Source organism: Stegostoma tigrinum, chromosome 47 (genome assembly GCF_030684315.1).
Source record: "Stegostoma tigrinum isolate sSteTig4 chromosome 47, sSteTig4.hap1, whole genome shotgun sequence".
Classification (NCBI taxonomy): Eukaryota; Metazoa; Chordata; class Chondrichthyes; order Orectolobiformes; family Stegostomatidae; genus Stegostoma; species Stegostoma tigrinum.
This window is the reverse complement of record NC_081400.1, coordinates 3,690,401-3,717,114: the sequence shown is the minus strand read 5'-3', so window position 1 is coordinate 3,717,114 and position 26,714 is coordinate 3,690,401. Positions and strand designations below refer to the sequence as shown.

Genomic DNA, 26,714 nt, shown 5'->3' with positions numbered 1-26,714 from the left:
AGTGCGGCACTCCCTCAGTGCTGACCCTCCGACAGTGCAGCACTCCCTCAGTACTGACCCTCTGACAGTGCAGCACTCCCTCAGTGCTGATCCTCTGACAGTGCGGCACTCCCTCAGTGCTGACCCTCTGACAGTGTGGCACTCCCTCAGCAGTGACATTCTGATTGTGTGGTGCTCTCTCAGTGCTGATTCTCTGACAGTGCAGCATCCCCTCAGCACTGAATCTCTGATATTGCGGTGCTCCCTCAGTGCTGAACCTCTGACAGTGCAGCCCCCCCCCCCACTCATCACTGACCCTCCGACAGTGCAGCACTCCCTCAGTGCTGATCCTCTGACAGTGTGGCACTCCCTTAGCACTAACCCTCGACAATGCAGCGCTCCCTCAGTGCTGATCCTCTGACAGTGTGGCACTCCCTTAGCACTAACCCTCGACAGTGCAGCGCTCCCTCAGTGCTGATCCTGTGACAGTGTGGCACTCCCTCATCACTGACCCTCCGACAGTGCAGCCCTCCCTCATCACTGACCCTCCCTCTGACAGTGCGGTGCTCCCTCAGTGCTGACGCTCTGACAGTGTGGCGCTCCCTCAGTGTTGACCCTCTGAAAATACAGTGCACACTCAGCACTGGCCCTCTGACAGTCTGACAATCCCTTAGCACTGACCGTCTGATGGAGCAGCACTCCCTCAGCACTGACCCTTCAATAATGCCCGCTCCCTCAGTACTGAATCCCCCCACCCCCCCCCCCGACAAAATAGTGCTTCTTCAGCATGCTTCCTCCACCATTGTGGTGCTTCCTGATCACTGACCCTTTGACAGCACCCGCTTCCTCAGCACCGACCCTCCAACAGTGGCCGCTCCCTCAGCGCTGACCCTGCAACAATGCTGTGCCTGGCATCTGTGTTGTGAGTTAGTGTAGTGACGGGATTCACATAGACACTGGACCTTGTCGGCCTGATGGGTTCCCTTCCAGTAGGACCTATCGACTGTGAAATCTTGACATCATCAAGATTGATCTTTCCAGGGTGAAGGCAAAGAGATCCTGAAAACTAAGTAAGTGATCCATGGCTTAAAATGGCATTTTTACTTCAGGTTCCAGAGGCAGGAGCTGCGAAGGGACCATCCTTTGAAACATGAGCAGTTGATAGGACGGACTGAGGTCTTTGAGGGGCAAGGCGGTGTTACAGGGTGAGGGCACTGACGTCGAGTTATTAAACTGGAAAGGGTATAAAAAACGATTTACAAGGACCTTTCCCAAAACTGGAAGATGAGAGGTTGGGACGATTTTCCCCTGGAATGTAGGAGGCTGAACTTCTACAAATTTAGAGGGAAATTGATAGCCAACGTCTTCTCCCCCGGGGTGGGGGAAATCCAAAACTTGAGGGCATAGGTTTAATATGAGAGGGCGGACATATTAATGGGACCTGAGGGGCAATGTTTATGCACAGTGGGTGGTGCATGTGTGGAACGAGCTGTCGGAGGAACTGGAGGCTGGTACAAACATATTTAAAAGGCATTTGGACAGGTACATGGATAGGAAAGGGTTTTAGAGGGTAATGGGCCAAATGCAGGCATATGGTACTCGTTCAGTTTAGGAAACCTGGTCGGCATGGACGGGTTGGGCTGAAGGGCCTGTTTCGGTGCTCTATGTTTCTATGACTGACCAATTAAGGGGCAGTGTTACAAAGATTGTGCACTCTTAAAGGGTCAGGGTGATGATGGCACTGTCTCTTTAAGGGGCAGGGAAATGTGAGGGCAGTGTTTGTTTAAGGGGTGCTAACAACATTCCAAAGTGATGGTCCTTTTGCTTTAAGGGGCATGAACAAATGAGGGCAGTGTCCCTCTAAGGGATGCTAACAGCATTCCAAAGTGATGATACTGTCTCTTTAAGGGACAGGTGCATGTGAATGCAGTGTCCCTTTAAGAGGTGCTAACAGCATTCCAAAATAGTAGTCCTGTCACTTTAAGAGACAGGAAAGTGTGAGGGCAGTGTCCCTTTAAGGTGGGCATTGTGTTTCAAAGTGATGGTACTGTCTCTTTAAGGGACAGGTGCATGTGAAGGCAGTGTCCCTTTAAGGTGGGCATAGTGTTCCAAAGTGATGGTCCTGTCACTTTAAGGGACAGGAATGTGTGAGGGCAGTGCCCCTTTAAGGTGGGTATAGTGTTCCAAAATAATGGCCCTGTTTCTAAGGGGCATAAATGTGTCACAGAGTGTGGACCGTGTCCCTTTAAGGTTGGTAGTATGTTCGAATGCGATGGTACTGTCTCTTTAAGGGACAGGAATGTGTGAGGGCAGTGTCCCTTTAAGAGAATGCTAACAGCATTCCAAAGTAATGGTCCTGTCTCTAAGGGGCATAAATGTTTAACAGAGCGAGGGCAGTGTCTCTTTAAGGGATACTAAGTGTTCTAAAGTGATGGGCCTGTTTCTTTAAGGGGCAGGGAAGTGCGAAAGCAGTGTTTCTGTAAGGTGGGCTATAGTGTTCCAAAGTGAAAGATCCTCTTGCTTTAAGGGGCAAGAAAGTGCCAGGACAGCATCCCTTTAAGGGTTTTTGTCACAGCGTGCACAGACTTTCTATGAAGTTGGGGGCAATGATGTAGGGCAGGGACATTGCGAGTTTAAATGGTGCTTTCCAGGCAATTGGCTGATCCTGCAGAACACAAGGGGCCCCCTGTCTTTTCCATCGCAGCCAACCAGCCCAGCTCCCAATGGGCGGGGATTGACTCCAGTTTCACAATCACAGGAAAGGAAGCAGAGAGGGAAGACAGTGGGCTGTTCGCTCATCTTTGACTGTCTGTCTGTCTATTTGTTTCACACACACACGCACACTCTGTCAACAAACATCATGAACAGTTCGAACAGCCAGGGACTAAGCAGTCTGGACTAAACCAGACTCTCACACCCAAAAAAAATCGGTGAGTACTCTGCTTCCCCAACTCCTTTTGAAAACAGAAAGCTGTCAGGATAAGTTTCCTGAGTTTTGAGCTGAACAGTTCTGCGACCCTGCCTTTTCTCTGGCACACCTCAGTGTTTCCTTTCTTCTGAAGACAGTTCACTGGTTTTGCTTGTAAGGCAACGTTGGTGAGCGACCCGACAAAGCAGGCTTTCAGCGGTTTGAAAACAAATTAGTTCAATGTTTTGAATCGTGGAATCCCTGCAGTGTGGAAACAGGCCCTTCGGCCCAACAGGTCCACACCGACCCTCAGAGCATCCCACCCAGACCCATCCCCCTGTAACCCACTTTAGCACGGCCCACCAACCCTAACCTGCACACCTTTAGACTGTGGGTGGAAACCAGAGCATCTGCACGCCGACAGAGGGAGAATGTGCAAACTCCACACGGACAGCCACCCCAGGGTGGAAGTCGGGTTCCTGGAGCTGTGAGCCACCGTGCTGCCCTGAATGTTTTGGTTTGGAAATGTTTAGTCCTGCAAGAGGGGTAAACTGCCTAGTGTCTGGATGAGGCTGGTGGGCGTGGTAAGGGCCAGGGGGTGTACGGGGGCATGGGTTATACAAACCAGAAGATCAGAGGGACCAACTTAGTTAGGGGCCCCAGACTCGAACCGTTTTCATTGACCCGGTTTCTGAATGGGGGGGGCAACGCTGATTGTGAAGTCTTTTCTCGTTGGAGGTGTTGGGGGCTAGGGTTTGAATTCAGGGAAGTTGACACCACAACAGATGGGCTGAAGGGCTGTCTCTGTGTTTTCAGACGCCAGCCGGTTTTTTTCCCTGGGTGAGTGCGGAAAGGGGCTCAGATTCATTTGTTCATTGGGTTGGGCCCACAATAGTCCCTCGTTCCACCCTAGACAATGTGGGTCAACTGTCTTCGTGAACCGCCACGGTCCCTGAATGTATGGAGAGTGCTGCTGGTGGCGGGGGGCGGTGGGGGAGGGTGGGGGGGTGGAGTTCCAGAGTTTAGACAATGAGGAACGGCCTGTGTATTTCCAAGTCTGTGAGTGGCTTGCAGGGGTGTGGTGTTTGCACGTACCCGCTGCCCTTGTCCTTCTAGATGCAAGGGGTTTGGAAGGTGCTGGCTCAGGAGATCCCCGGTGGTATGTTTTATAGATGGCACACCCGACTGCGACTGAATGTTGGTGGCGGAGGGAGCAGGACATGATGCCAATCAAGCGGGGTCTGCTTTGTCCTGGATGGTGTCGAGCTTCTCGAGTGTTGTCGGAGCTGCCCCCAACCAGGGCAAGTAGGGGGTGGGGGGGGGGCGGTATTCCATCCCATTCCTGGCCTGCGAGGAGGAAGACAGAATTTGGCTGAGAGTTAAACTGCACAGAAGCAGACCCTTTGGCCCAACTCATCTGTGCTGACCAGATATCCTAAAGTCCCATTTGCCCGCATTTGGTCCATATCTCTCTCTGAGCTCTTATAAAGGATTGAGGAGCAAAGAAATCAGAAGCCCTGATGATCCAAGTTGTGAAATCTCACTGACGGATTTTATTCGGAGTCCTACCCTGTAAGGAATTTTAATTTTATGGAGAAACCAGGTGAAAGGCCTGCTGGATGTAGTTCTACATCAGAGCTACATAAATAGAAGCAGGAACAGGCCACTTGGCCTCTCATACCTGCTCTGCTCTTTGATACTATCACGGCCGATCGCCCAGTTTGGCCCCCCCCGTTCCCTTCTTTCTCCCCTTCAGAACCGCATCAGGAAGGACATACTAGCCCTGGAGCGTGACCAGCGGAGATTCACACGGATGATCCCTGGAATGGTAGATTTAACGCATGATGAACAGCTAAGGATCCTGGGATTGTACTCATTAGCGTTTAGAAGGTTGAGGGGAGATCTAATAGAAACTTACAAGATAATGTATGGCTTAGAAAGGATGGACGGTGGGAAGTTGTTTCCATTAGACGGGGAGACTAGGACCCCTGGGCACAGCCTTAAAATTAGAGGGGATAAATTTAAAATGGAAATGAGATGACATTTCTTCAGCCAGAGATTGGTGGGCTTGTGGAATTCATTGCCGTAGAGTGCAGTGGAGGCCGGGACGTTGGATGCCTTCGAGGCAGAGATCGACAAATTCTTGATCTCACAAGGAATCAAGGGTGACAGGGAGAGTGCAGGGAAGTGGAATTGAAATGCCCATCGGCCATGATTTAAATGGCGGAGTGGACTCGATGGGCCAAATGGCCTTGCTTCCAAACTTATGTCTTATGGTCTCATGGTATCCGACTCCTTCCTGAAACCATCTGACGTTCCAGCCCCGACCACTTCCTGTGGCGGAGAATTCCACAGGGCTCCCTGCTCTCCTCATCTTAGTCCCACCCTTTAGACAGGGACTCCCATCGGGAACATCCTTCCTGCCTTAATCCTTGTCCAGTTCTGTTAGAAATTTGTAGATTTCTGTGAGATTCTCCCCTAAACTCCAGTGAATCTACACAGGGTCTCTTTGTACGTCAATCCTGTCATACCAGGAATCAGTCTGGCAAACCTTTGCTACCCCCTCCCCCCACCTTAGTAGCCTGAAGCCTCTTGGGGTAGTTTGCCAAATGGAAGGGGTAACATGTCCCGGGAATGTTCTGAATGGAATTTCTGTGTGGTCTATATAGTTGTTGGCCAAAGGAACTCTGGAGTGTGCCTCCTGCTGGTGGTAACTGACTGGGCGATGGAGCTGAGGAGGAGAAGGTTGCATGGCAACCGGGCTGATCTCCGTTGACCCCCACCCCCCTGATCCGGCTAAGCCCCAGTCCCTGGGAAGTGCGGCATCTCGCCCAGGAAGAGGATGTTGTCGGTGAAATTGCCGCAGCTTTTAAGCAATCACCAAGTCCCCAGGGTAAGTCCGATCTCTCTGAAATCCTCAGAGCTAAGGGATTCCAGTGGAAAACTCTCAGCAGCGCTGGCGGGATCCGCAGAGAGCGAGCGTGTGAGAGGAAGAGTTGACGTTTCCAGTTTCCAGCTCTGTATGACTCTTCAAGAGTTCAGTCAAAGTGGTGCGGCCACTGTGTGGATTAAAGAAAGCCCCAGCGTTGGGTAGCTTGTATGTCTGTGCACATATACCCCTAAGGGCTTGTTAAGTGCGTTAAGTGGCTATGACAACATTTCCCATTAGGCTTTGCTGGTGAAATGTCACAGTGTAGTTCCAGACGGTGGCCACTGGGGGGGCGGGATAGGTGTAGAGCAGGCTGCTCACTCCAGGTAGAGAGATGCTGGAGAATCCGAGATAACAAGGTGGAGAGCTGGATGAACACAGCAGGCCAAGCAGCATCTTAGGAGCAGGAAGGCTGACGTTTCGGGCCTAGACCCTTCATTTTCCTGATGAAGGGTCTAGGCCCGAAACGTCAGCCTTCCTGCTCCTCTGATGCTGCTTGGCCTGCTGTGTTCATCAAGCTCTGCACCTTGTTAACTCTGCTCACTAGGTAGATGGACAAGGCCCTAGGATTACTGTTGGCATAAGAGAAGGTTTTGGGCATGTGCCAGGGAGCTTCGTTGGAGGAGGAAGGAGTTCACTCCAACACGGTGCCAATTTTTATCCCTCGACCAGCGTGTGGCACTCTGGGTCGGTCTGCTGCAATCCGTGGGATCTTGCTGGGGGCCAGGCGGCTCCCACGATTCTCGCAGTGGGACGTCGACCAGGGCCATTGGTCACTGAGGGCTTCGGGAAGCTTTGAGGTGGCTTGGAAGGTGCTACCAAAATGCACGTTCACCGTCGCTCCGTTCCTGGCCTGTGCAGGTATTCCGGGAAGATGGGATTATCTCCGGCTACCGCCACCCGAGGAGCTCGGCCCTGGACTGCCTTCTCAGCAGCTTTCAGATGACAAATGAGACCGTGAACATTTGGACGCATTTTCTCCCAACATGGTAAGCTGCGATCTGCCTGGGCTGGGTGGCAAGGGAGCTGGGGTCCAGAGGGTGCTAGGACACCATTATTACAGTCAATTCCTTATAACGGTATCAACTGCAAGAAAGAGACCATTTGCAACCCCTCTGCTCTAGACTGGTATTTCTGCTGTACACCAGCCTCCTCCATTTCCCCTGCCCTGCCTCTGTCTCTGCTCCCCCCCCAGTGTCCGTCTGTCTCTCTCTCTCTCTCTCTCTCTCTGTCTCTGCCCCGACCCTCCTTCTGTCTCTGCTCCTCTCTGTCTCTCTCACTGTCTGCCCCCTGCTCTGTGAGTCTGTCTCTCTCTCTCTCTCTCCACCTGTCTCTGTCTCTCTCCCGCTCTCTACCCCTCTCTGTGTCTCTGTCTCTTTCTCTCTGCCCTGCTCTGTGTCTCTGTCTCTGTCTCTGTCTCTCTCTGCTTCTGTGCCCCTCTGTGTCTCTGACTCGCTGTCTTCCCCTCTGTGTCTCTGTCTCTCTCTCTCTCTCTCTGCCACTCTCTGTGTCTCTGTCTCTCTCTCTGTGCCCCGTTCTGTGACTCTGTCTCTGTCTCTGTCTCTCTCTCTCTGCCCCTAGTCTCCTCTCTCTCTCTGCCACCCTGGTGTCTCTCTCTCTCTCTCTGTGTGCGCCTCTGTCTCTTCTCTCTCTCTCTGCCCCCCTCGTCTCTCTCTCTCTCTCTCTGCCCTGTTCTGTGTCTCTGTCTCTCTCTCTCTGCCCCGTTCTGTGTCTCTGTCTCTCTCTCTCTCTCTCTCTCTCTCTGCCCCCGGTGTCTCTCTCTCTCTCTCTCTGTGCACCTCTGTCTCTTCTCTCTCTGTGCCCCCCTCATCTCTCTCTCTCTCTCTCTGCCCCCCCTCTGTGTCTCTGTCTTTCTCTCTCTCTCTGTGCCCCTCTGTCTCTTCTCTCCCTGCCCCCCTCTCCTGTATTGATTCAAAGCTTCTCTGCTTTATACCCCATGGCCACTCTCTCCGCAGAAGGACTTACATGTAGTTCTGAAGGGGAGAAAGCAGGGAACAGGGTCCTGAGTACGATGATCAGCTTTGAGAGAATTGAAAGACAGTTTAGGCTCAAAAGGGCCGAATGGCAAACTCCTGCTTTTTGCCGTGTTCCTATTGTCTCACTCACCTACTCTAGGGAAAGAAATAAATAAGTTTAATTTGGGAGGATGGGCCCTGGAAAAACAAATAAAGGCAAGATTTTATACAATGAAAAGTAGGGCCTTGGGTAGTGCTGTAGAACAGAGAGACCTAGGGATTCAGGTACATAATTCTTTGAATCTTGCCTGACTGGTAGACAGATGGGTTAAGACGATGTTTGGCACACTAGCCTTCATTGCTCAGACCTTTTGAGTGTATGAGTTATTATGTTAAGGTTGTACAGGGATGTTGTTGAGGCCTCTCCTGGAGTGCCGTGTGCAGTTCTTGTCTCCCAGTTATGGGAAGGATATTATTGAACTGGAGAGGGTTCGGCAAAAATTTACCAGGACGTTGCCGGAATGGAGGGTTTGAGTTATAAGGAGCGGCCGGATAGGCTGGGACACTTTTCCCTGGAGTGTAGGAGGTTGAGAGGTTTATAAAATAATGAGGGGTGTAAATAAGGTGAATGGCAGGCATCTTCTTTCCCTAGGGTGGGGTATTTTAAGACTAGGGGCATGTTTTTCAGGTGAGAGGTGAAAGATTTAAAAATGGTAGGAGCAGACCCACCTTCCCTTTCAAATCTTTCCCTTCTCACCTTAAACCTGTGCCCTCTATCTCCTACATTTGGAAAAGGACCTTGGCCATTCACTTTTTCTATGCCGTTCAGGATTTTATAACTTTCTATGAAGTTACCCCTCGGTCTCCGATACACCAGGGAAAAGATTCCTAGCCTCCCCTTACGGGGTTAAACCCTCCAATCTCGGTAACACCTTCGTAAATTCTTTGTTGTACCCTTTCCAGTTTAATAAAATCTATCCTTCAGTAGGGCGACCAGAATTGTATTCTGTGACTTGTGCCTGTTTTCACTTGAGTTTATCATAGAATCCCTACAGTGTGGAAACAGGCCCTTCGGACCAACAGGTCCACACTGACCTTTGGAACATCCCATCCAGACCCATCCCCCTATAACCCACACATCCCTGAACACTATGGACAATTTAGCATGGCCAATCCACCTCGCCTGCACATCTTTGGACTGTGGGAGGACACCGGAGCACCCGGAGGAAACCCACGCAGACACGGGGAGAATGTGCAAACTCCACACAGACAGTCACCCGAGGTTGGAATCGCCGCCCCATTTAGGGAGAATGAGGGTGGAGAGCTCATAGAAGCCTATAAAATCCTAGTGGGACTAGACAGGGTTAAAGGCAGGAAGGATATTCCTGATGATTGGGGTGGAAATGGGAGGAAAGAGTCCAGATCCGGGAACGGGGGGAGGTCACGGTTTAAAGGAGACAGGGTTGGACTGAGATGAAGAGAAATGTCTCAGAGTGGGGAGGTGGCCTGTGGAATTCTCTGCCATGGAAAGCGGTCGGGGCCGGAACATTGAATGTTTTCAAGAAGGAGTGAGATGTAGTTCTAAAAGGCTCACAGACCTCTGCTATTCACCCCATCCATGACCCCGTAATGTGATAAACCTCTATAAGATTCACTCTCCCAGGGAAGAATATGCTCCAGGCTCTCCTTATAACTCAAACCCTCCAGTTTCGGTAACATCCTCAAAAATCCTTCGTTGCACCCTTTCCAGTTTAATAACACCCTTCTTACAGCAGAACTGTACGCGGTATTCCAAATGAGCCTGTGGCAATGTCCTGTACAGAGCGCGCATCCCGACTCCCACACTCGAAGACGGAAACAAAGTCGTTGGAAAAGCCCAGCAGTTCTCAAAGCGTTGACCGACAACTACAAGTGCGTAAAATGCTTTCCTCACCTTTCAAGGAGCTGTGTAGAACAAGAGAGGGGAGTTTGTGGTAGGGCTGTGTATAACATTAGTTCAGGCTACTGTTGGACTGTTGAGTGCAGCTCCACACTGTAGGAAGACCGTGATCGCTCTGCAGGGAGGGTGCAGACGGGATTTCCCCAAGGCAGCATCTGTGAAGAAAAGACTAAAATCAGAGTTAATGTTTCAAGCCCGGTGATCCTTCCTTGGAACAGTTCTGGGTGTGAGAGGACCTGACAGAGGTGTACAGCCCCTCTGTGGGGCAGAGATAGAGAAAATCCCTTCCTCGGTCTGTAAATGGGGTGGGGGGGGGGCACTGGAGGAGCAGGAGACTTAGAGGGGACATTAGTGGGATGAGGACGTCGCTGGCTGGACAGCATTTATTGCCCATCTGTAATTGCCCAGAGGGCAGTTCCGAGTCAACCACATTGCTGTGAGTCTGGAGTCACATATAGACCAGACCAGGCAAAGGACATTCCCTGTAGGACATAAGTGAACTAGCTGGGTTTTTTTCCTGACAATTAACAATGGATTCATGGTCAGCATTAGACTCTTAATTCCAGATATTTTATTGAATTCAAATTCCATCATGTGCCGTGGCAGGATTCGAACCCAGGTCCCCAGAATGTTATCTGGGTTTCCTGGATTAACAGCTCAGCGATAATAACATTAGGCCATTATCATCAAGAGGTTGGTGGGAATCTGAACTACATTAGGAAAAAAAATTGAGCTGAGCACTTGAACCAAAAAAAAATTACAGCATACTGGGCTGTGAGCTGATGGGGGGATGGGATAGCATGGAGAGCTGCTTTGATCACTGGAGCGGATGTAGCGGGCCGAACGGCCTCTTTCCGTGCTGCGGGACCCTATGACACTAAACGTGATGAACTGGGGCCTTCTGTTAGGAGTCAGCCCCGGGTTGGGCCTGGAGTCACGTGTGGGTTCGGACCGGGTACGGATGGGTGTGTTTCCCTAATCCCTCAACCCATGCACGTTGTCACGAAAACCGGTGACTCCTCATCTCCAATCCCTGGATTTGGCCAATTTAGTGCGTTTGGATTGCGCTGGAATGCAGTTATATCTTGATTGTCACGTAACGGGGTGCATGGTGGGCTTTGAACCCAGTGCTTGTCGGGTTGGGACTATTGGTGGTGGGTTTCTGGATTACTGGCCCAGCAACGTTCCCTCGGCTTGAGGTTTAATGCTGTTGCTGCTTCCTTTCTGCCCCTAAGCTGAGGTACTGGTGATGTTGACTGTGCATAGTGCCTTTGGGAGATTAATGACAGTGGAAAGGATTGCTGTGTATCTGGCCCTCATGGTTGTCTTCCTGCCTTGCTGCAGGTATTTTCTATGGAGGTTCCTGGTCCTGTCGCACTCTATGGACTTCTATAACGAGGCTTACGCCTGGCCGCTGTTGGTCTACATGTTGGTCATCTGCCTGTACCCCTTCATTTCCAGCTGCGCCCACACCTTCAGCACCATGTCGGCTCACGTCCGACACATCTGCTACTTCCTTGACTACGGTGCCCTCAGCCTCTACAGCCTGGGTACGGTTGCTCTCCCTCGCCCCTGCTGTCGACCCAGCGTATCCCGGCCTCGGTGCGTGCCCGGACTCATCGTGGGGAGAACACTTGTCACTCAGTTTGGCGCTTCTGGCGTGTCGGGGGTGCTGTGACGGCTGGGGGGGGGGGGGGGGGGGGGGTGGAGCGGGGTGTGTGTTGTGCGCACATGGAGATAGACCACATGGAGATGCGCCAACCATAATCCCAAACTAAACTAGTCCCAGCTGCCTGCTCCTGGCCAATATCCCTCCAAACCTTTCCTACTCATGTACTCATCCAAAAGTCTTTTAAACGTTGTAACTGCACCCTTCCACCACTTCCTCTCGAAGTTCGTTCAACACACTTTGTGATTTTGTTTTCAAAAAGTTGTCTCCGATGTCCTTTTTAAATCTCTCTCCTCTCGTCTTAAAAGTATGCCCCCTGGTCTTGAAACGCCTCAACGCTAGGGAAAAGACACCCTGTCCATTTAAACCTGTATAAGGTCGCTGCTCAACATCCTACGCTGTAGCGAGAAAAGCCCCAGCCTCTCCATTTCCTGGCAATATCCTGCAAAATCTCTGCTGAACCCTCTCCAGTTTGGGAATGACCTCATGTAATGGGGCGGTGAGAACATTGCACAGTGCTCCAGGAGAGGCCCGACCGAGGTCCTCTCCAACCTCCACGGGACAATGAGAGAGAAACTCCTGCTTGTTTCCCTCTGTCCCCCCCCCCCAGCATCTCCCTCCCTTCTTCACCTTCTACTTTCCTTCCCCGTCTTCCCCCCCCGCCCCCCCGTTTTCTCCTCCCTCTCCCACTGCCTCCCTCTGATTCCATCTGTATCTGGCTTCCCTCTTGTTTACCGTCTGGTGGACAATGGGAGAAAAAGATGGAAGGGAGAGACAGATGGATGAGGAGGCTGGTTAGAGGAAGGATATTATGAAGCTAGGGAGGGTCCAGGATGTTGCCAGGATTGGAGGGGTTGAGTTATAAGGGGAGGTGGGATAGACTGGGACTTCTTTCACTGCAGTGTAGGAAGTTGAGAGGTGAGCTTATAGAGGTTTATAAAATCCTGAGGGGTATAGATAAGGTGAATGGCTGGTGTCTTTTTCCTAGAGTGGGGCAATTTCAAGACTGAGGGCATATTTTTAGGTGACAGGAGATAGATTGTCAAAAAGACATGAGGGACAATTTTGTTTTATGCAGAGAGTAGGTTGTGTGTGGAATGAACTTCCAGAGGAAGTCTTGTGGGTACAAAGTTGAGATGACATTCGGATGAGCTTGTGATTGGGAAGGGTTTGGAGGGTTCCGGGCCAGGAAGGTGGCAGGTGGAGCTAGGCTAGTTTTAGATTAAGGTCGGCACGAGGGTCGGTTTCCGTGCTGTACGACTCTGAGAGGGAGAGGGGGAGGCAGACAAAAGCGGGAAGAGAGAGAGATGGAGGGAGATGTGGACAGAGGGAGGAGGGTGAGATGGAAGGAGAGGGAAGAGCGAGATAGAGGAATAGAAGGTCAGGGAGGGGAGAGGGGACAGGAAGGCGTAGAATGTGCGATTGGGAGTGGGAGAGAGGCAGCCGGGTGTAAGTGGAGAGAGAGAGAGAGACAAAGAGGAGAAGAAGGAGGGGTGGAGATAAGGAGGCAGAGGTATAGAGAGCTCAGTGCTTGGGGCAGCAAAGCTGACAATGGTGGAGCGATGAAAAACCCAAGAGGGCTCAGTGAGAGGAGAGCAGAGAGCTCCTCCCCAAGATGCCTAGAGCCCGGAATGTGGCCTACGCGCTCGCGCTCTCTCTCTCTCTCTCTCTCTCTCTCTCTCTCTCTCTCTCTGTCTCCTATCCCACACCTCCCCAGTCCACTCGAGGTTTGCAAATGAGTGGTACCAGCCCGAGATCTAATGCTGTTGGGAGCTGTCAGGTCCCTTATGGTGCTGGGCAGGGTATGCCAGCTGGCCCTGTGTGGCTTTAAGTCAAATAAGCCTGACTGAGAGAGAGAGAGAGAGACAGAGGCATTGTATGTGGGGATAAAGAACTGATTCACCATTTTGTTATTGCGTGCAGAATTAATTTTCCAGTGGGCAAACTGCTCCCTTTGTCTTTATCCACAATGTAACCTTGCCAGCAAGCCTCTGGAAGAAGGAAGTGTGCGTTTAGCCTGTTTAAACAGAGGAACCATTGCTTATTTCGCTGGTGACTTGTGGAGGACGGAGAGCGGAATTTATCCCCGTGCCCTGTGGGAAGCCAGGCTGAGGAGACTAATGCTGTGGTGCCGGGTTGGAGGCCCAGAGCGCGGAAAGGCCCAGGCTTCGCTTCCGGCCTGTGCCGGGCCGCAGTTTAAAACCTTTCCGGGAAGTTGGGGGGTTGGGCGCGGTGGGGTGGTTTCGTCTGGATCCTGGGGAATTGTCCCAACACTGATCCCGGTTTCTCTGCTGCAGGGTGTGCCGTCTCATACAGGGCCTACGTCATGCCTGACCAGTGGATTAACACCACCCTCCACTGCTACTTCACCCATGTGGCTGTCTTCAACTCCTTGGTCTGCACCACACTCTCTTGTTACTCCAGGTAGGTATGACATGGGTGTGATGAGGCTCCAACCGGGCCCTAGGTGACGTGTCCCGACCAGGCCCCAGGCCAGGAGAGACAATCTCAAACCAGGCCTCGATAAACATTTTGGGACTAGGCCCCCAGTACCTCAGTGACAAGAGCTTAAAAAGGCCACGGATAACACATCGAACACCGGACCCCGGGAGAAACACACCCAGATGAGGCCCCAGGCCCTGGGAGACTCGACTGAACCAGGTCCCGTGATCTGAAAGGCACTTGCTGCCAGTCTTCAGGACTTGGGAGATGCACCAGGAACAGACCTCAGGGCCTGAGTGACACTCCCAGACTGGGCCTGGTCTTGTATAGGACATTGAAGCCCCTTCAGGAGGAGTGTGTGCTGCTCTGGTCGCCCTGTTATCGGAAGAATGTTACTAAACAGGAGAAGGTTCAGAAGAGGTTTACCAGGATGTGACATTTTTCACTGGAGTGTAGGAGATTATGGGCTGGCCTTATTGAGGATCATGAGGGGTGCAGATAGGCTGAATGGCAGGAGTGTTTTTCCTCAGCTGAGAGAGTTCAAAACTAGGGGACATATTTTTAAGGTGAGAGGAGAAAGATTTTAAAAAGGACATGTCTCGACACAGAGAGTTGTTCGTGTATGGAATGAACTTTCAGAGAAAGTGGTGGATGTAGGTACAGTAAAGGCATTTAAAAGACTCTAGCAATAAGTATGTGAATGGGAATGGTTTGGAGGAATTTGGGCCAAGCACAGGCAAGTGGGACTAGTTTAGTTTGGGATTGTGGTTGGTGTGGACTGAAGACTCTATTTCCATGCTGTCTGACTCTACGACAGTGACAGGCCCCAGGACCTGGGAGATGTGTCCAGACCAGGCCCCGTGATCTGAAGGACACTCCCCTATCGGGCTTTACGATCCAGGAGATGCACCAGGCCTCAGGGCCTGAGGGACACTCCCTGACGAGGGCCTGGATTTCGGGCCCCAGGAGAGCTCTAGGACCGGGCCCCACAGTTTGAAAGACAATCTCTCACCAGGCCTTAGGAGCCAGGAGAGGCTCTGGGATGAGGACCAGGCCCTGAGTGACACATGCCCAAACCAGACTTCAGGGCCTGAGTAAACGGACCTGGGTGACACAGGCCCCATGTCCTGAAAGAGGCCCCCTACTAGGCTCTAGGACCCAGGAGATGCACCTGGACCAGGTGTGCCTCTCAGACCGGGCTCTGGGATCAATGCCTGGAACAGGCCTCAAGGGCCCAGTGAGAGGCATCAGGACCCTCCAGGGCTTGGAGGAAGTAGATCCAGGGGCCACTCCGAGTGAACCGTGCAGTACCGCTTCGAGTAGGATTACAGTCTGGAGAGAGAGCTGTTTGGAAATCTACAGCCTCCAACGTCTTTCTGGTTGGGTGTTTTTGTATGCTTCCAGGTTCCTGGAGATCGAACAGCCTAAACTGAGCAAAGCACTGCGGATAACAGCATTTAGCTACCCGTTTCTGTTTGACAATATCCCACTATTCTACAGGGTAAGGAAACAGCTAACTAACTGGATGGGACTTAGAGGAATAAAGTATTCTTGTCCGAAAATAAAAATAAAGTATTCTTTTCCGAAAGCTTACAGCCCCCATCTTTGTGCGCGTGTGTTTAAGCATGTCTGACAGCCAATGTCAACGCCTGTTAAATGAAAGGCAGGCAGAAGTGGCTAGGAAGTCTCAACGACACACGCTGGGAGTCACAACTGTGCCTCTGCTGGCTGGGAGGGTGTAACTGCAGCGTGACATGTTTACATAAGATTTTCTATGTGGTTACACGGGGAATGGGGGAGGAGGGATAAATCCAGAGGGGAGCGGTTTTGCATGCAGGAAGGAGAGACCAGGGGTGGCGGTGGAAGAGGGGTGGCAGGGGAGGAATAGAGGGGCAGGGTGTGGGATGGATAGGGATGGGGAAAAAGAGGGTGCTGGGGGAGGGAGGGTAGGGGAGAGAGGTAGGGGTGGAGCAGGGTATGGAGGAGGGAGGAGCATGAGGGGGAGGGTCTAGACAGAGAGAGACGAGGAGTGTGAGAGGGGACAGAATGGAGGTGGGAGAGGGGAGGGACAGTGGGAGAGAGAGGGTAGGGGTGGAGTGGATGGGGGTATTTGAAACAGAAGGTTTGCCTTCACAAGGAAGTAAGAGAGAATGATGGAGATTTGCTAATTAATCCTGCTTCTCTCCCTCCCTGTCTCTCCATCTCCCCCACAGATCCTACTTTGTTGGGGTGAGGATTGTAGTCATAATGACGCTGTACCCACACATTACCATCACCTGGTCTTTGCCTTCCTCACATGCTTCCTGTTTGCTTCCCACCTCCCAGAGCGCCTGGCTCCTGGCTGCTTTGACTACATCGGTGAGTCTCGGGATAGTGTGGGGGCATGTCAGTGTGGGGGCATGCGTGTGTATGTGAGCATTTGTCAGGGAACACGTGTGTGTGTGGGGGGGGGGTTGTGTGTTGTGGGGGGTTGCAGGGAGGTGTGTTGCGGGGGGCACTTGTGTAGGGCTGGGTTGACAGGAAGAATGGCGCCCATGTGTGGAACTGGCCACTCTGCCAAGACTCTGTCCAAGCCAGGCCAGCAACTGATGACCTCTTTCTCTTTCTCCTCTCTCTCTCTCTCCCTCTCTCCCTTCTTTTTCTCTCTTCTTTCTTCTTTCTCTCTCTCTCTCTCACTCTCTCTTTCTGGTTCTGTCTCTCTGTATCTATCTCTTGCTCTGTCTTTCTCTTTCTTTCTCAATCTCTCTTTCCCTCTTGCTCCAACTCTTTCTCTCTTTCTCTCTCTGCCTGTCTCTCTTTCTCTCTCTCTCTCTTGCTTTCTTTCTCTCCCCCTCTCTCTCTTTCTCTCTCTCTCTTTCTGTCTCTCTCTTTCTTTCTCTCTCTCGCCCCCTTTCTTTCTCTCTCCCTCTGCCCCTTTCTTTCTCTCTCTCTCCTCTCTTCGCTCTCTTTCTCTTTCTCCCTCTCTCTTTCTCTCTCCTCTCTCTCCCTTCTTTCTCTCTCTTCTTTCTTCTTTATCTCTCTCTCTCACTCTTTCTCTGTCTTTCTCTTTCTCTTTCTCTCTCTTTCTTTCTCAATCTCTCTTTCTCAATCTCTTTCCTTCTCTCTCTCCTTCCCTCTTGCTCCAACTCATTCTCTCTTTCTCTCTCTGCCTGTCTCTCTCTCTCGCTTTCTTTCTCTCCCCACCTCTCTCTCTCTCTCTCTCTCTCTTGCTTTCTCTCCCCCTTTCTTTCTTTCTCTCTCTCTCTCTCTCTCATGCTTCCTTTCTATCGCCCCCCCCTCTCTCTCTTTCGCACACCTGCCTCATGGCTGTCTTTGTCTCTCTTCCTCCCCAGGTCACAGCCACCAGCTGTTCCACATCTGTGCCATCATGGGTACCCACTTCCAGCTGGAGGCTATTGTCCTGGATATGTCGTGCCGTCATGCCTGGCTGCTCGCTCACACACCCCTGCCGTCCCTGGGGGGCACCCTGGGGGTAGTGCTGGTCTCCGTGGTTCTGAACTGCCTGGTCATCGGGATCTTCGTCCTGCTGTTGCTCTGGGCCCCGCGTTCCTCCCCGTTTCTGCAGAGTCACGTTCCCGATCGATGCAAGCAGAAGCGGGAGTGACCCACCCACGACCCCATTGCACATGCCCCTCCCACCCTGCCGTCAGATGGGCAATGGCGGTTGAGTCCAAACAAGATGCCAGTCTCGCCCGTGCAAGAAACGGGGGACGGTGGGGGAAGACCTGACTCCCATTTGCGATCCCTTCTGACCCACCTTGCCCTTACCCCCTTCCCATCACGTACCACCCTCCCCTTGCATCCACCAGCTCAACCCCATCCGACATTCCTCTACTGCCATTGGTTGGTTCTGATCCCCGTCTGCTCGAGCTCATGCAGCCCCGTCCCTCCTTCCGCTGAACCTTGCCCTCCACTGGCGCTGCCCTCCCTCCTCCTACCCGATTACACTCCCGCACTCTTAGTCACGCAGCTACGTTGGCAAGAGTGGAACGCTTTCATGCCCTGGGTGAGGGCCTGTGGGCTGCACGGTGTGATGGAAGGGCCGGCATGGGTTTAAAGGGCTGAGTGGCCTCCACATTTGCCACTCCCTGGCCATTTATAGCTCCCTCTCCTGCCACAACCTTTAGCTGGTTTTAAAGCCCAGTTTCTCACTAACACGTTGAGACCATTGTCTGCCCTGTTTAACGTTACCAGGCTCCCCTCAGCAAGGTGTGCCACACAGGGATGGTATGCTTGGCATGTAATGTCACGTGGTGAGTGCCCATTGGTGTGTGTGAACAGAGGCACCCATATACCTTTTCTATCTGGGGTGCTCCCACTTAATAACACACAAATGCTGCCTCTGTATGTCTTTGGCATTAATGTGTTTAAACTGTGTGTCTAAAGATTTTACCTGAGCGTCTAAACTCGCTCGCTTTTGAAAGCGATGTTTGTATGGATTGCCTGACCAAGAGTCCCTCTGTTGTATTTGGTCTTTAGCCCTGCATTGTGCCAATCTACACATTGAGGGCTGACCGAACCAGGCATTATAGAATGACTGGGATGACACTGTGAAGAGGCAACGCTTCTATTCAGCACTTGGACTGCCTTCTCATACTCACCCACAAGAGCAGAGCGAGGCTACTGCTATCGATAGCCCCCTGTCGAAGAGGCTGGTTAGAGTACAGATTGAATCCAGGTGTCCACCAGAGGACGAGAAGTTGTAGTTTTAATGCAGTGAGTCACTGTGATCTGTGACTGTGTTTGCTGGAAAGGGAGCAGGCCGAACAGGAGCTTTCGAGACTGGGGAAGGTTCAGAGTGACACTTGCTCCTAGCCTAGAATGCATCTGGACCCTGTGTTAGGAGTCTGGTGTCAGTACCACTGCTCTCTCCCTGATTGTAATGATCGAACCTTTCCCGAGCCCCGGATCAGATGCAATCCGGATTTAATTATTCTACCTCCAGGATTCTCTGAGCGTCCAGTCACAGGTGTGCAGGTTTTCTTTCCCTCCAGATCTTTCATCGATGATCCTCCCTCCTTAAAATTTGCAGATGATTACACAGTGTTCAGCATCTGTCTCCATTCTGTGTCACATAGCATTGAAACAGACCGTTCGGTCCATGCTGAACATAATCCCAAACTGAACCAGTCCCAGCTGCCTGCCCCTGGCCCATATCCCTCTAAACCTTTCCTATTCACATACTCATCTGAGTGTCTCTTCAATGTAACTGTACCCACATCTGCCACTTCCTCTGGAAGTTCATTCCACACGAGATCCACCCTCTGTAATAAAATTGGCCTCTCCATGCCTCCTTAGATACTGTAGGCTTACATACCAGTGCACATAAAGGATCGGCTGGCCCAGAAACCAAGTGTTAGCTTTTATTAATAGAGGGATCGAGTTCCGGAACCAAGAGGTTATGCTGCAGCTGTACAAAACTCTGGTGCGGCCGCACTTGGAGTATTGTGTACAGTTCTGGTCACTGCATTATAAGAAGGATGTGGAAGCTTTGGAAAGGGTGCAGAGGAGATTTACTAGGATGTTGCCTGGTATGGAGGGAAGGTCTTACGAGGAAAGGCTGAGGGACTTGACGCTGTTTTCATTAGAGAGAAGAAGGTTGAGAGGTGACTTAATTGAAACATATAAAATAATCAGAGGGTTAGATAGGGTGGATAGGGAGAGCCTTTTTCCTAGGATGGTGACGGCGAGCATGAGGAGGCATAGCTTTAAATTGAGGGGTGAAAGATATAGGACAGATGTCAGAGGTAGTTTCTTTACTCAGAGAGTAGTAAGGGAATGGAACGCTTTGCCTGCAACGGTAGTAGATTCGCCAACTTTAGGTACATTTAAGTCGTCATTGGATAAGCATATGGACGTACATGGAATAGTGTAGGTTAGATGGGCTTCAGATCGGTATGACAGGTCGGCACAACATTGAGGGCCGAAGGGCCTGTACTGTGCTGTAATGTTCTATGTTCTATGTTCTAAGACGTGAATGGTCCACTTTCTCATGAGCAGGAGGTGTGTGTCACAGCCTTTGAACTTGTTATAATGTCTAGACCCATGGTAGGTATTTGCTGACTACACAAGGGAGCTAAAAGCAATGCAGACAGGTTCATCGAGTGGGTGAAAGTGTGGTAATTGGAGTGTCATGGCGGGGGCGGGACATGTTTTTCTTTTCCCCCCCACACAAAAGAAAGAAACTTCTTGAAATGATGAGAGGTTGCAGAGTTCCGAGCTGCAGAAGGGCAGCGCAGTGGTTAGCCCTGCAGCCTCACAGCGCCAGGGACCCGGGTTCGATTCCACCCTCGGGCGACCGTCTGTGTAGAGTTTGCACATTCTCCCCGTGTCTGCGTGGGTTTCCTCCGGGTGCTCCGGTTTCCTCCCGCAGTCCAAAGATGTGCAGGCTGGGTGGATCGGCCATGCTAAATTGCCCGTAGTGTTCAGGGGTGTGTGGGTTGGGTGGGTTATAGGGGGATGGATCTGGGTGGCATGCTCTGAGGTTCAGTGTGGACAATTTAGGGGGTCTATATCTTAAAAAAAGGATCTGCGTTTCCAAGTGAATGACATGCAGAATGTTAGCACACAGGTACAGGACATAATCAGGGAAGCTCATAAAATGTTGTGTTTTATTGTGAGGGGAATTCAATGTAAAAGTAATGAGGTTATGCTTCAGGTTATACAGAGCTTTGGTGAGACCCCATCTGGGGTACTGTGCACAGTAGTGGTCTTTTAATTTGAGAAAGTACGTAAATGTATTGAAGGCAGTTTGGGGAAGGTTCTCCTGGAAGAGGCAGGTTGTCTTATGAGGAGAGGTTAGATTAGATTCCATTCCCTACAGTGTGGAAACAGGCCCTTCGGCCCAACAAGTCCACACGGTCACTTGGAGCATCCCACCCAAACGCATCCCCCTATAACCCACACACCCCTGAACGCTACGGGCAATTTAGCATGGCCGATCCACCTAGCCTGCACATCTTTGGACTGTGGGAGGAAAGCGGAGAAACCCACACAGACACGGGGAGAATGTGCAAACTCCACACAGACAGTTGCCCGAGGCTGGAATCGAACCCGGGTCCCTGGCGCTGTGAGGCTGCAGTGCTAATCACTGAGCCACTGTGCCGCCCTAGATTCGATAAACTGGGCTTCTATCCTCTGAGGTTTCACCCTGTTACTGGAAGGATATTATTAATCTGGAGAGGGTCCAGAAAAGATTTTCCATGATGTTTCTGGGAGGAATGGAGGATCTGGGATGTAAAAATAGGCCAGGACATATTTTCACTGGAGCATAGGATGTTGAGGGATGACCTGAGGGAAGTTTATAAAATCGTGAGGGTGGAGAAGTTCAAAACTAGGGGGGCATATTTTTAAGAACAGAGGAGAAAGTTTTAAAAGGGACATGAGGGGCAACGTTTTTGAAATATAGAGAACGGTTTGTGTGCCGTATGAACTGTCAGAGGAAGTAGTGGATGTGGGTATGGTTGCAATGTTTAAAAGATTTGTGAATAGGAAGGGTTTGGAGGGATATGGGCCAAATGCAGGCAGGTGGGACTAGTTTAGCTTGATAAAATAGTTGACATGGACTGGTTGGACCGAAGGGTCTGTTTCTGCTCTGTATGACTGTGGCTGCTTGAGTTTAGCAGAGTTGGAGGCAACTTGAGGGAAATGTATAAGATCTTGAGGTGTCTTGACTGGGTTCAGATGAGCAGCATGTTACTGGTCGTGGGAGGGTGTAGATTTAGCGGGGGCCACTGTTTAAAAATCAGGCCTGCCACTAATTTGTAGGTTAGTGCATCCATACGCAGCATGATCTGGACAAGATCCAGGCTTGTGCTGACAGGTGAGGAGTAACATCTGTCCCACACAGTCCCCCCCACCCCCAACATCTACAACAAGAGAGAAACTAACCATAATCTCTTCAGTGGTATCACTGCCCAATTGTCAACATCCTGAGGCTAGTTGTCGACCAGAATAGACAGCTCACGTAAATACAGGGGCTACAAGAGCAGGTCAGATGCTGGGAATCCAGCATCGAGTGACTCACTTCCTGACTCTTCCTGAAACCTGTCCCACCATCGACAAGGCACAAGGCAGGAGTGGGATGGAATACTCCCCACTCGCTCTGGTTGGGGGCAGCTCCAACAACACCTGAGAAGCTCGATGTGACCAAGGACGAAGCAGCCCCTGCTTGATTGCCTCCGCATCCACGCCATGTGCCACCAACACTCGGTCGCAGCTGTGTGTACTGTCTAAAAGATGCGCTGTAGCGACTCATCAAGGATCCTTAGACGACACCTTCCAAACCCATGACCTTTACCGTCTAGAAGGACAAGGGCAGCAAATCTGTGGGAACACCATCCCCCTGCAAGTTCCCCTCCGAGCTACTCACTGTCCTGACTTGGAATGATCTCCGACAATCAATTTAAAATGATGGTCTTCACTCAAATAGAGTGGGATCAACTTATGAGTATTTCAAAACTTCTTCACCTCAATGCAGGAAGTCACTTGGGTTTTCTATGATGACTGGTCAGCTGTGCTCCCATCTGTGATTTTTCTGATTGGGCAACAGGTCCCAGATGCTTGTTTCGGCAATGAGGATTGGTCAAGGTGATAAAGCGGTCATCTGAATGGATGGCAAGCCATCCAATGATAACTGTCTCCTTTTCTCAGCAGCAATGAAGAATGTACTGATGTGTGGAATTAAACTTGTAACCCTGAGGAATGGTCTCTTTGTTTCTTTTGTAGTCGGTACCGCAAACTCTCCTTATAGTCCCATTTTCCTGACCTGGCAACATCCTTGTAAATTCCCTCTCTTGCAACGAGGGCACCAGTACTGCCTACAGTGTTCATGTTGTGCCTTAAATAATGGCAAGGAGCAAAAAAAAACAGCACAGGAACAGGCCCTTCAGCCCTCCAAGCCTGCACTGACCCATTGTGATGTAGACAGTCCCAACATAGACTCTCTGCTTTTATGCTTCACACCTAATTGATTTGACCTGCTCATCTCTATACTCTTGCTTCAATGTCCCTCACCTTCCAAATGACTCTGTGATCTTCCCTTACTTTGTACTTCCCTCTACCTGTTTGGCATTATCTGCATTGAATTCAGTTTGCCAGTTCATGCACATATGACACAAAAAGGTCCGTGAGCTCATGCTAAGCCCAGTACAGCCTCACTGCAAACTGCCTTCTGCGCCCCAAAACATCTGTTGGCCATTACAATTTCAAACACAAAATGAAATAGCTGGAGAAACTCGGTGGGTCTGGCAGCATCCATGGAGAGTGTTAACAATTTGGGTCCGGTGTCCTTTCAGAATTCATTGAAGCTCGGAAAGGGTAGGTGTATTTATGTTGGAGATTGGGTAGGGAAAGGGGAGAGGAGTAAATGGTGGGTGGAGAGGCAGCCCAGAGAGAGAGAGAGAGAAACAATTGGGCAGATAGTGGCTCAGTGGTTAGCACTGCAGCCTCACAGCACTGGGGACACGGGTTCGGTTCCAGCATCGGGCGACTGTCTGTGCGGAGTTTGCACATTCTCCCCGTGTCTGCGTGGGTTTCCTCTGGGTGCCCCAGTTTCCTTCCCACAGTCTAAAGATGTGCAGGCTAGGTGGATTGGCCATGCTAAATTGCCCATAGTGTTTTAGGGAGGTGTAGATTAGGGGGATGGGTCTGGGTGGGATGTTCTGAGGTTCGGTGTGGACTTGTTGGGCCAAAGGGCCTGTTTCCACACTGTAGGGATTCTAATTCTAATTCTAGTAAGGGGATTGGTAAAGAGCAGGCTGGGACAGTCGATAAGCTGCTAATAGAGTCCATTAGTGGATGACAATAGGTTGTTTGTAGTAGCAACCCATGTGATGACAAGGCTTGGTGAGTGTGTGGGGGGCGGGGTGCGTGGGTGCGATAATGGGAACTGCAGATGCTGGAGAATCCGAGGTAACAAAGTGTGGAGCTGGATGAACACAGCAGGCCCAGCAGCATCTGCTTCTAAGATGCTGCTTGGCCTGCTGTGTTCATTCTGCACCACACTTTGTTATCTTGGTGTGTTGGGGTAAAGATCGAAGAGAAGGTGCTCAAGACCTGCAACTTTTGAACTTGACATCGAGTCTCAGAAAGCTGCAGGGTGAACCGAGTGGAAAATGAGGTGCTATTCTTCCAGCTTGCGTTAAGCTTCACCGGAGCACTGCAGCAGGCCTGAGTCACTAATGTTGAAGTCTCAGCTAACAGGAAGTTCAGGCTCATTTTTGTGGGCAGAACGTAGGTGTTCTGCAAAGTGATTGCTGCACTTCGATGGGTCAAGATGTAGAGGCTACAGTGCCTGAGGAAGGCTGACAAGGAAGGTGAGGGGAGCATGTGTCTGGCGCTGACATCCCATTACAATTACACTATTACCAATGCAAATAGTTCCCAGCGTCTGAGCCATTGGCTGCGCAGTGCTTGGACTTTGCAAATGAAATTGCAAATCTGCTAACTCTTTTAGTGAAATTCACAAGTGTGGCCTGCAAGCGTTTCTTTTATTTATAAGGTGAAAGAAGATTTGTTAGAAAAATGTAATTTTTTTAAAAAAGTGTCAACGGTTGAGACAATTTACTGACGCGGGTGACGCCCATTCCAGTGGAATAGCATCTGAAAAGGCGCTGTTGCAGCGCCACCAGCAGGCGAAACGGCGAGCTGCAGTTCGGCCCGACACCGCCAGCTAGTGGCGAAGATGAGGATGTACGTTAGTCACTGCGCCACTCAGCGGCGAATTGAGGTCGTCGGTCTGAGAGATTGTGTGTCAGTGGAAGTGTGTAAGAGGGACCCTGAATGAGAGTGTGTGAGTAAGAGACAGTGTGGAAGAGAGAACCGGAGACAGTATGAGTGTGAGTTGGTGAGGGAGAGAGCGAGAGTGTGTGTATACAAAGGATGTGTCTGTGTGGCAAAGTATGTGTGAGTGAGATGAGAGAGATGGTTGTGTGCATGAGAAAGTGGGCGAGTGTGCACGAAAGTGTATCTATGAGTGAAGGAATGTATGACCGAGAACTGTGTGTACGAGGAACAGTGTGAAAATGTGTAAAAGTATGTTTGTGTGCGTGCGTGCAGGTTAATGTGTCCCAGAGTGAGAGTGATGATCATAGTCATTTACGATGGAAACAGAACATTCAGGCCAACCAGACCATGCCGTCCATAATCCCAAACTAAACCAGTCCCTCCTGTCTGCACTTGTCCCACATCCCTCCAAACATTTCTTATTCATGTAATTATCCATCTGTCTTTTAAACGCTATAACTGTAACCACTTTCTCTGGAAGTCCATTCTCGACAAAAAAAACTGTTTAAAAAAAGTCTCTCCATCTTTTTAAAATCTTTCGACCATCACTTTAAATATATGCCCCGTAGCCTTGAAATCCCCCGCCCAAGGGAACCGGCCATTCACCTTATCTATATCCCTCATGATTTTATAAAACTCTATAAGGTCACCCGTCAGCCTTCTCCACTCCAGCGAAAAAGCATCTCAGCCTATCTAGCATCTCGCTATAACTCAAACCCTCCATTCCCAGCAACGTCCTGGTAAATCTCTTCTGAACCCTTTCCAGCTTAATACTATCTTTCTTATAACATGGTGACCAGAAGCAGACACTGTACTCCAGAACAGGACTCACCAACAACAGCAGCAAAAACAGAAGCTGCTGGAAAAGCTCAGCAGGTCTGGCAGTGTCCATGATTAAAAAAAGAAATCAGAGTTAATGTTTCAAGTCCAGTGACCCTTCCTCAGAACCCCAGGACTCACCAACATCCTGAGCAACCGCAACATAATGCCCCAACTCCTGTACTCAAAACCCTTGAAAGCCTTCTTAATCAACATGTCTATATGTGACACAAATGTCAACGAATTATATCCCTGAGCCCAGAGGTCTCTGTTCTACAACACTACCCAAGGCCTTATTTTTAATCGTATAAATCTCGCCCTTGTTTGTTTTATCAAACTACAATATCTGACATTTTTCCAAATTAAAACTCTAGTTAGGCCCCATTTAAAATACTGTGTCCAATTTTGGGCCCCACACCTCAGGAAGGACGTACAGGCCCTGGAGCGTGTCCAGCAGAGATTCACACGGATGACCCCTGGGATGGTAGGTCTAATGTACGATGAACGGCTGAGGATCCTGGGATTGTACTCATTAGAGTTTAGAAGGTTGAGGGGAGATCTAATAGAAACTTACAAGATAAAGTATGGCTGAGAAAGGGTGGACGCTGGGAGGTTGTTTCCGTTAGGCGGGGAGACTAGAACCCATGGGCACAGCCTTAAAATTAGAGGGGGTAAATTTAAAACGGAAATGAGGAGACATTTCTTCAGCCAGAGAGGGGTGGGCCTGTGGAATTCATTGCCACGGAGTGCAGTGGAGGCCGGGACGTTAAATGTCTTCAAGGTAGAGATTGATAAGTTCTTGATCTTGCAAGGAATTAAGGGCTATGGGGAGAGTGCAGGGAAGTGGTGTTGAAATGCCCATCGGCCATGATTAAATGGTGGAGAGGACTCGATGGTCTGAATGGCCTTACTTCCACTCCTATGTCTTATGGTCTTATGGGCTAAACTCTGTCCACCACTCCTCAGCCCATTGACTTAATTACAATCTTGGATGACCTTCTTCACTGTCCACTATACCACCAATCTTGGTGTCATCTGCAAACTTACCAACCATGCCTTCGCTATTCTTACTTACATCAGTTATATAAATGACAAACAAAAGTGGACCCAATACTGATCCTGGTGGAACATCGCCGGTCACAGGCCTCCAACCCAAATAAAAACAAGCCTCAACTCCCACCCTCTGTCCCCTGCCATCAAGCCAATTTTGGATCCAATTGGCAAGCTCGACCAAATCCCATGTGGTCGAAATTTTACTAATTAGTCTA

At 50.5% G+C, this 26,714-nt stretch overlaps 1 protein-coding gene across 5 annotated transcripts; it reads left to right on the top strand.

Annotated features, from left to right (window-relative positions):
• Positions 1–2,718: 2,718 nt before the first annotated feature.
• paqr6 (progestin and adipoQ receptor family member VI) lies at positions 2,719–20,159 on the top strand. Of its 5 annotated transcripts, XM_048525502.2 has the most exons (8): positions 2,719–2,909; positions 5,557–5,780; positions 6,678–6,805; positions 11,076–11,281; positions 13,698–13,824; positions 15,247–15,343; positions 16,056–16,200; positions 17,175–20,159. In XM_048525502.2, exons 2-8 carry the CDS (start codon positions 5,730–5,732, stop codon positions 17,444–17,446), a joined length of 1,026 nt encoding a protein of 341 aa, XP_048381459.1. In that variant the 5' UTR covers positions 2,719–2,909; positions 5,557–5,729; the 3' UTR covers positions 17,447–20,159. The 5 variants fall into 5 exon arrangements, with proteins under 5 accessions (XP_048381459.1, XP_048381463.1, XP_048381462.1 ...); XM_048525506.2 differs by lacking the exon at positions 5,557–5,780; XM_048525505.2 differs by lacking the exons at positions 2,719–2,909; positions 5,557–5,780 and adding an exon at positions 9,615–9,703 and having other exon boundaries at positions 6,692–6,805.
• Positions 20,160–26,714: the final 6,555 nt, after the last annotated feature.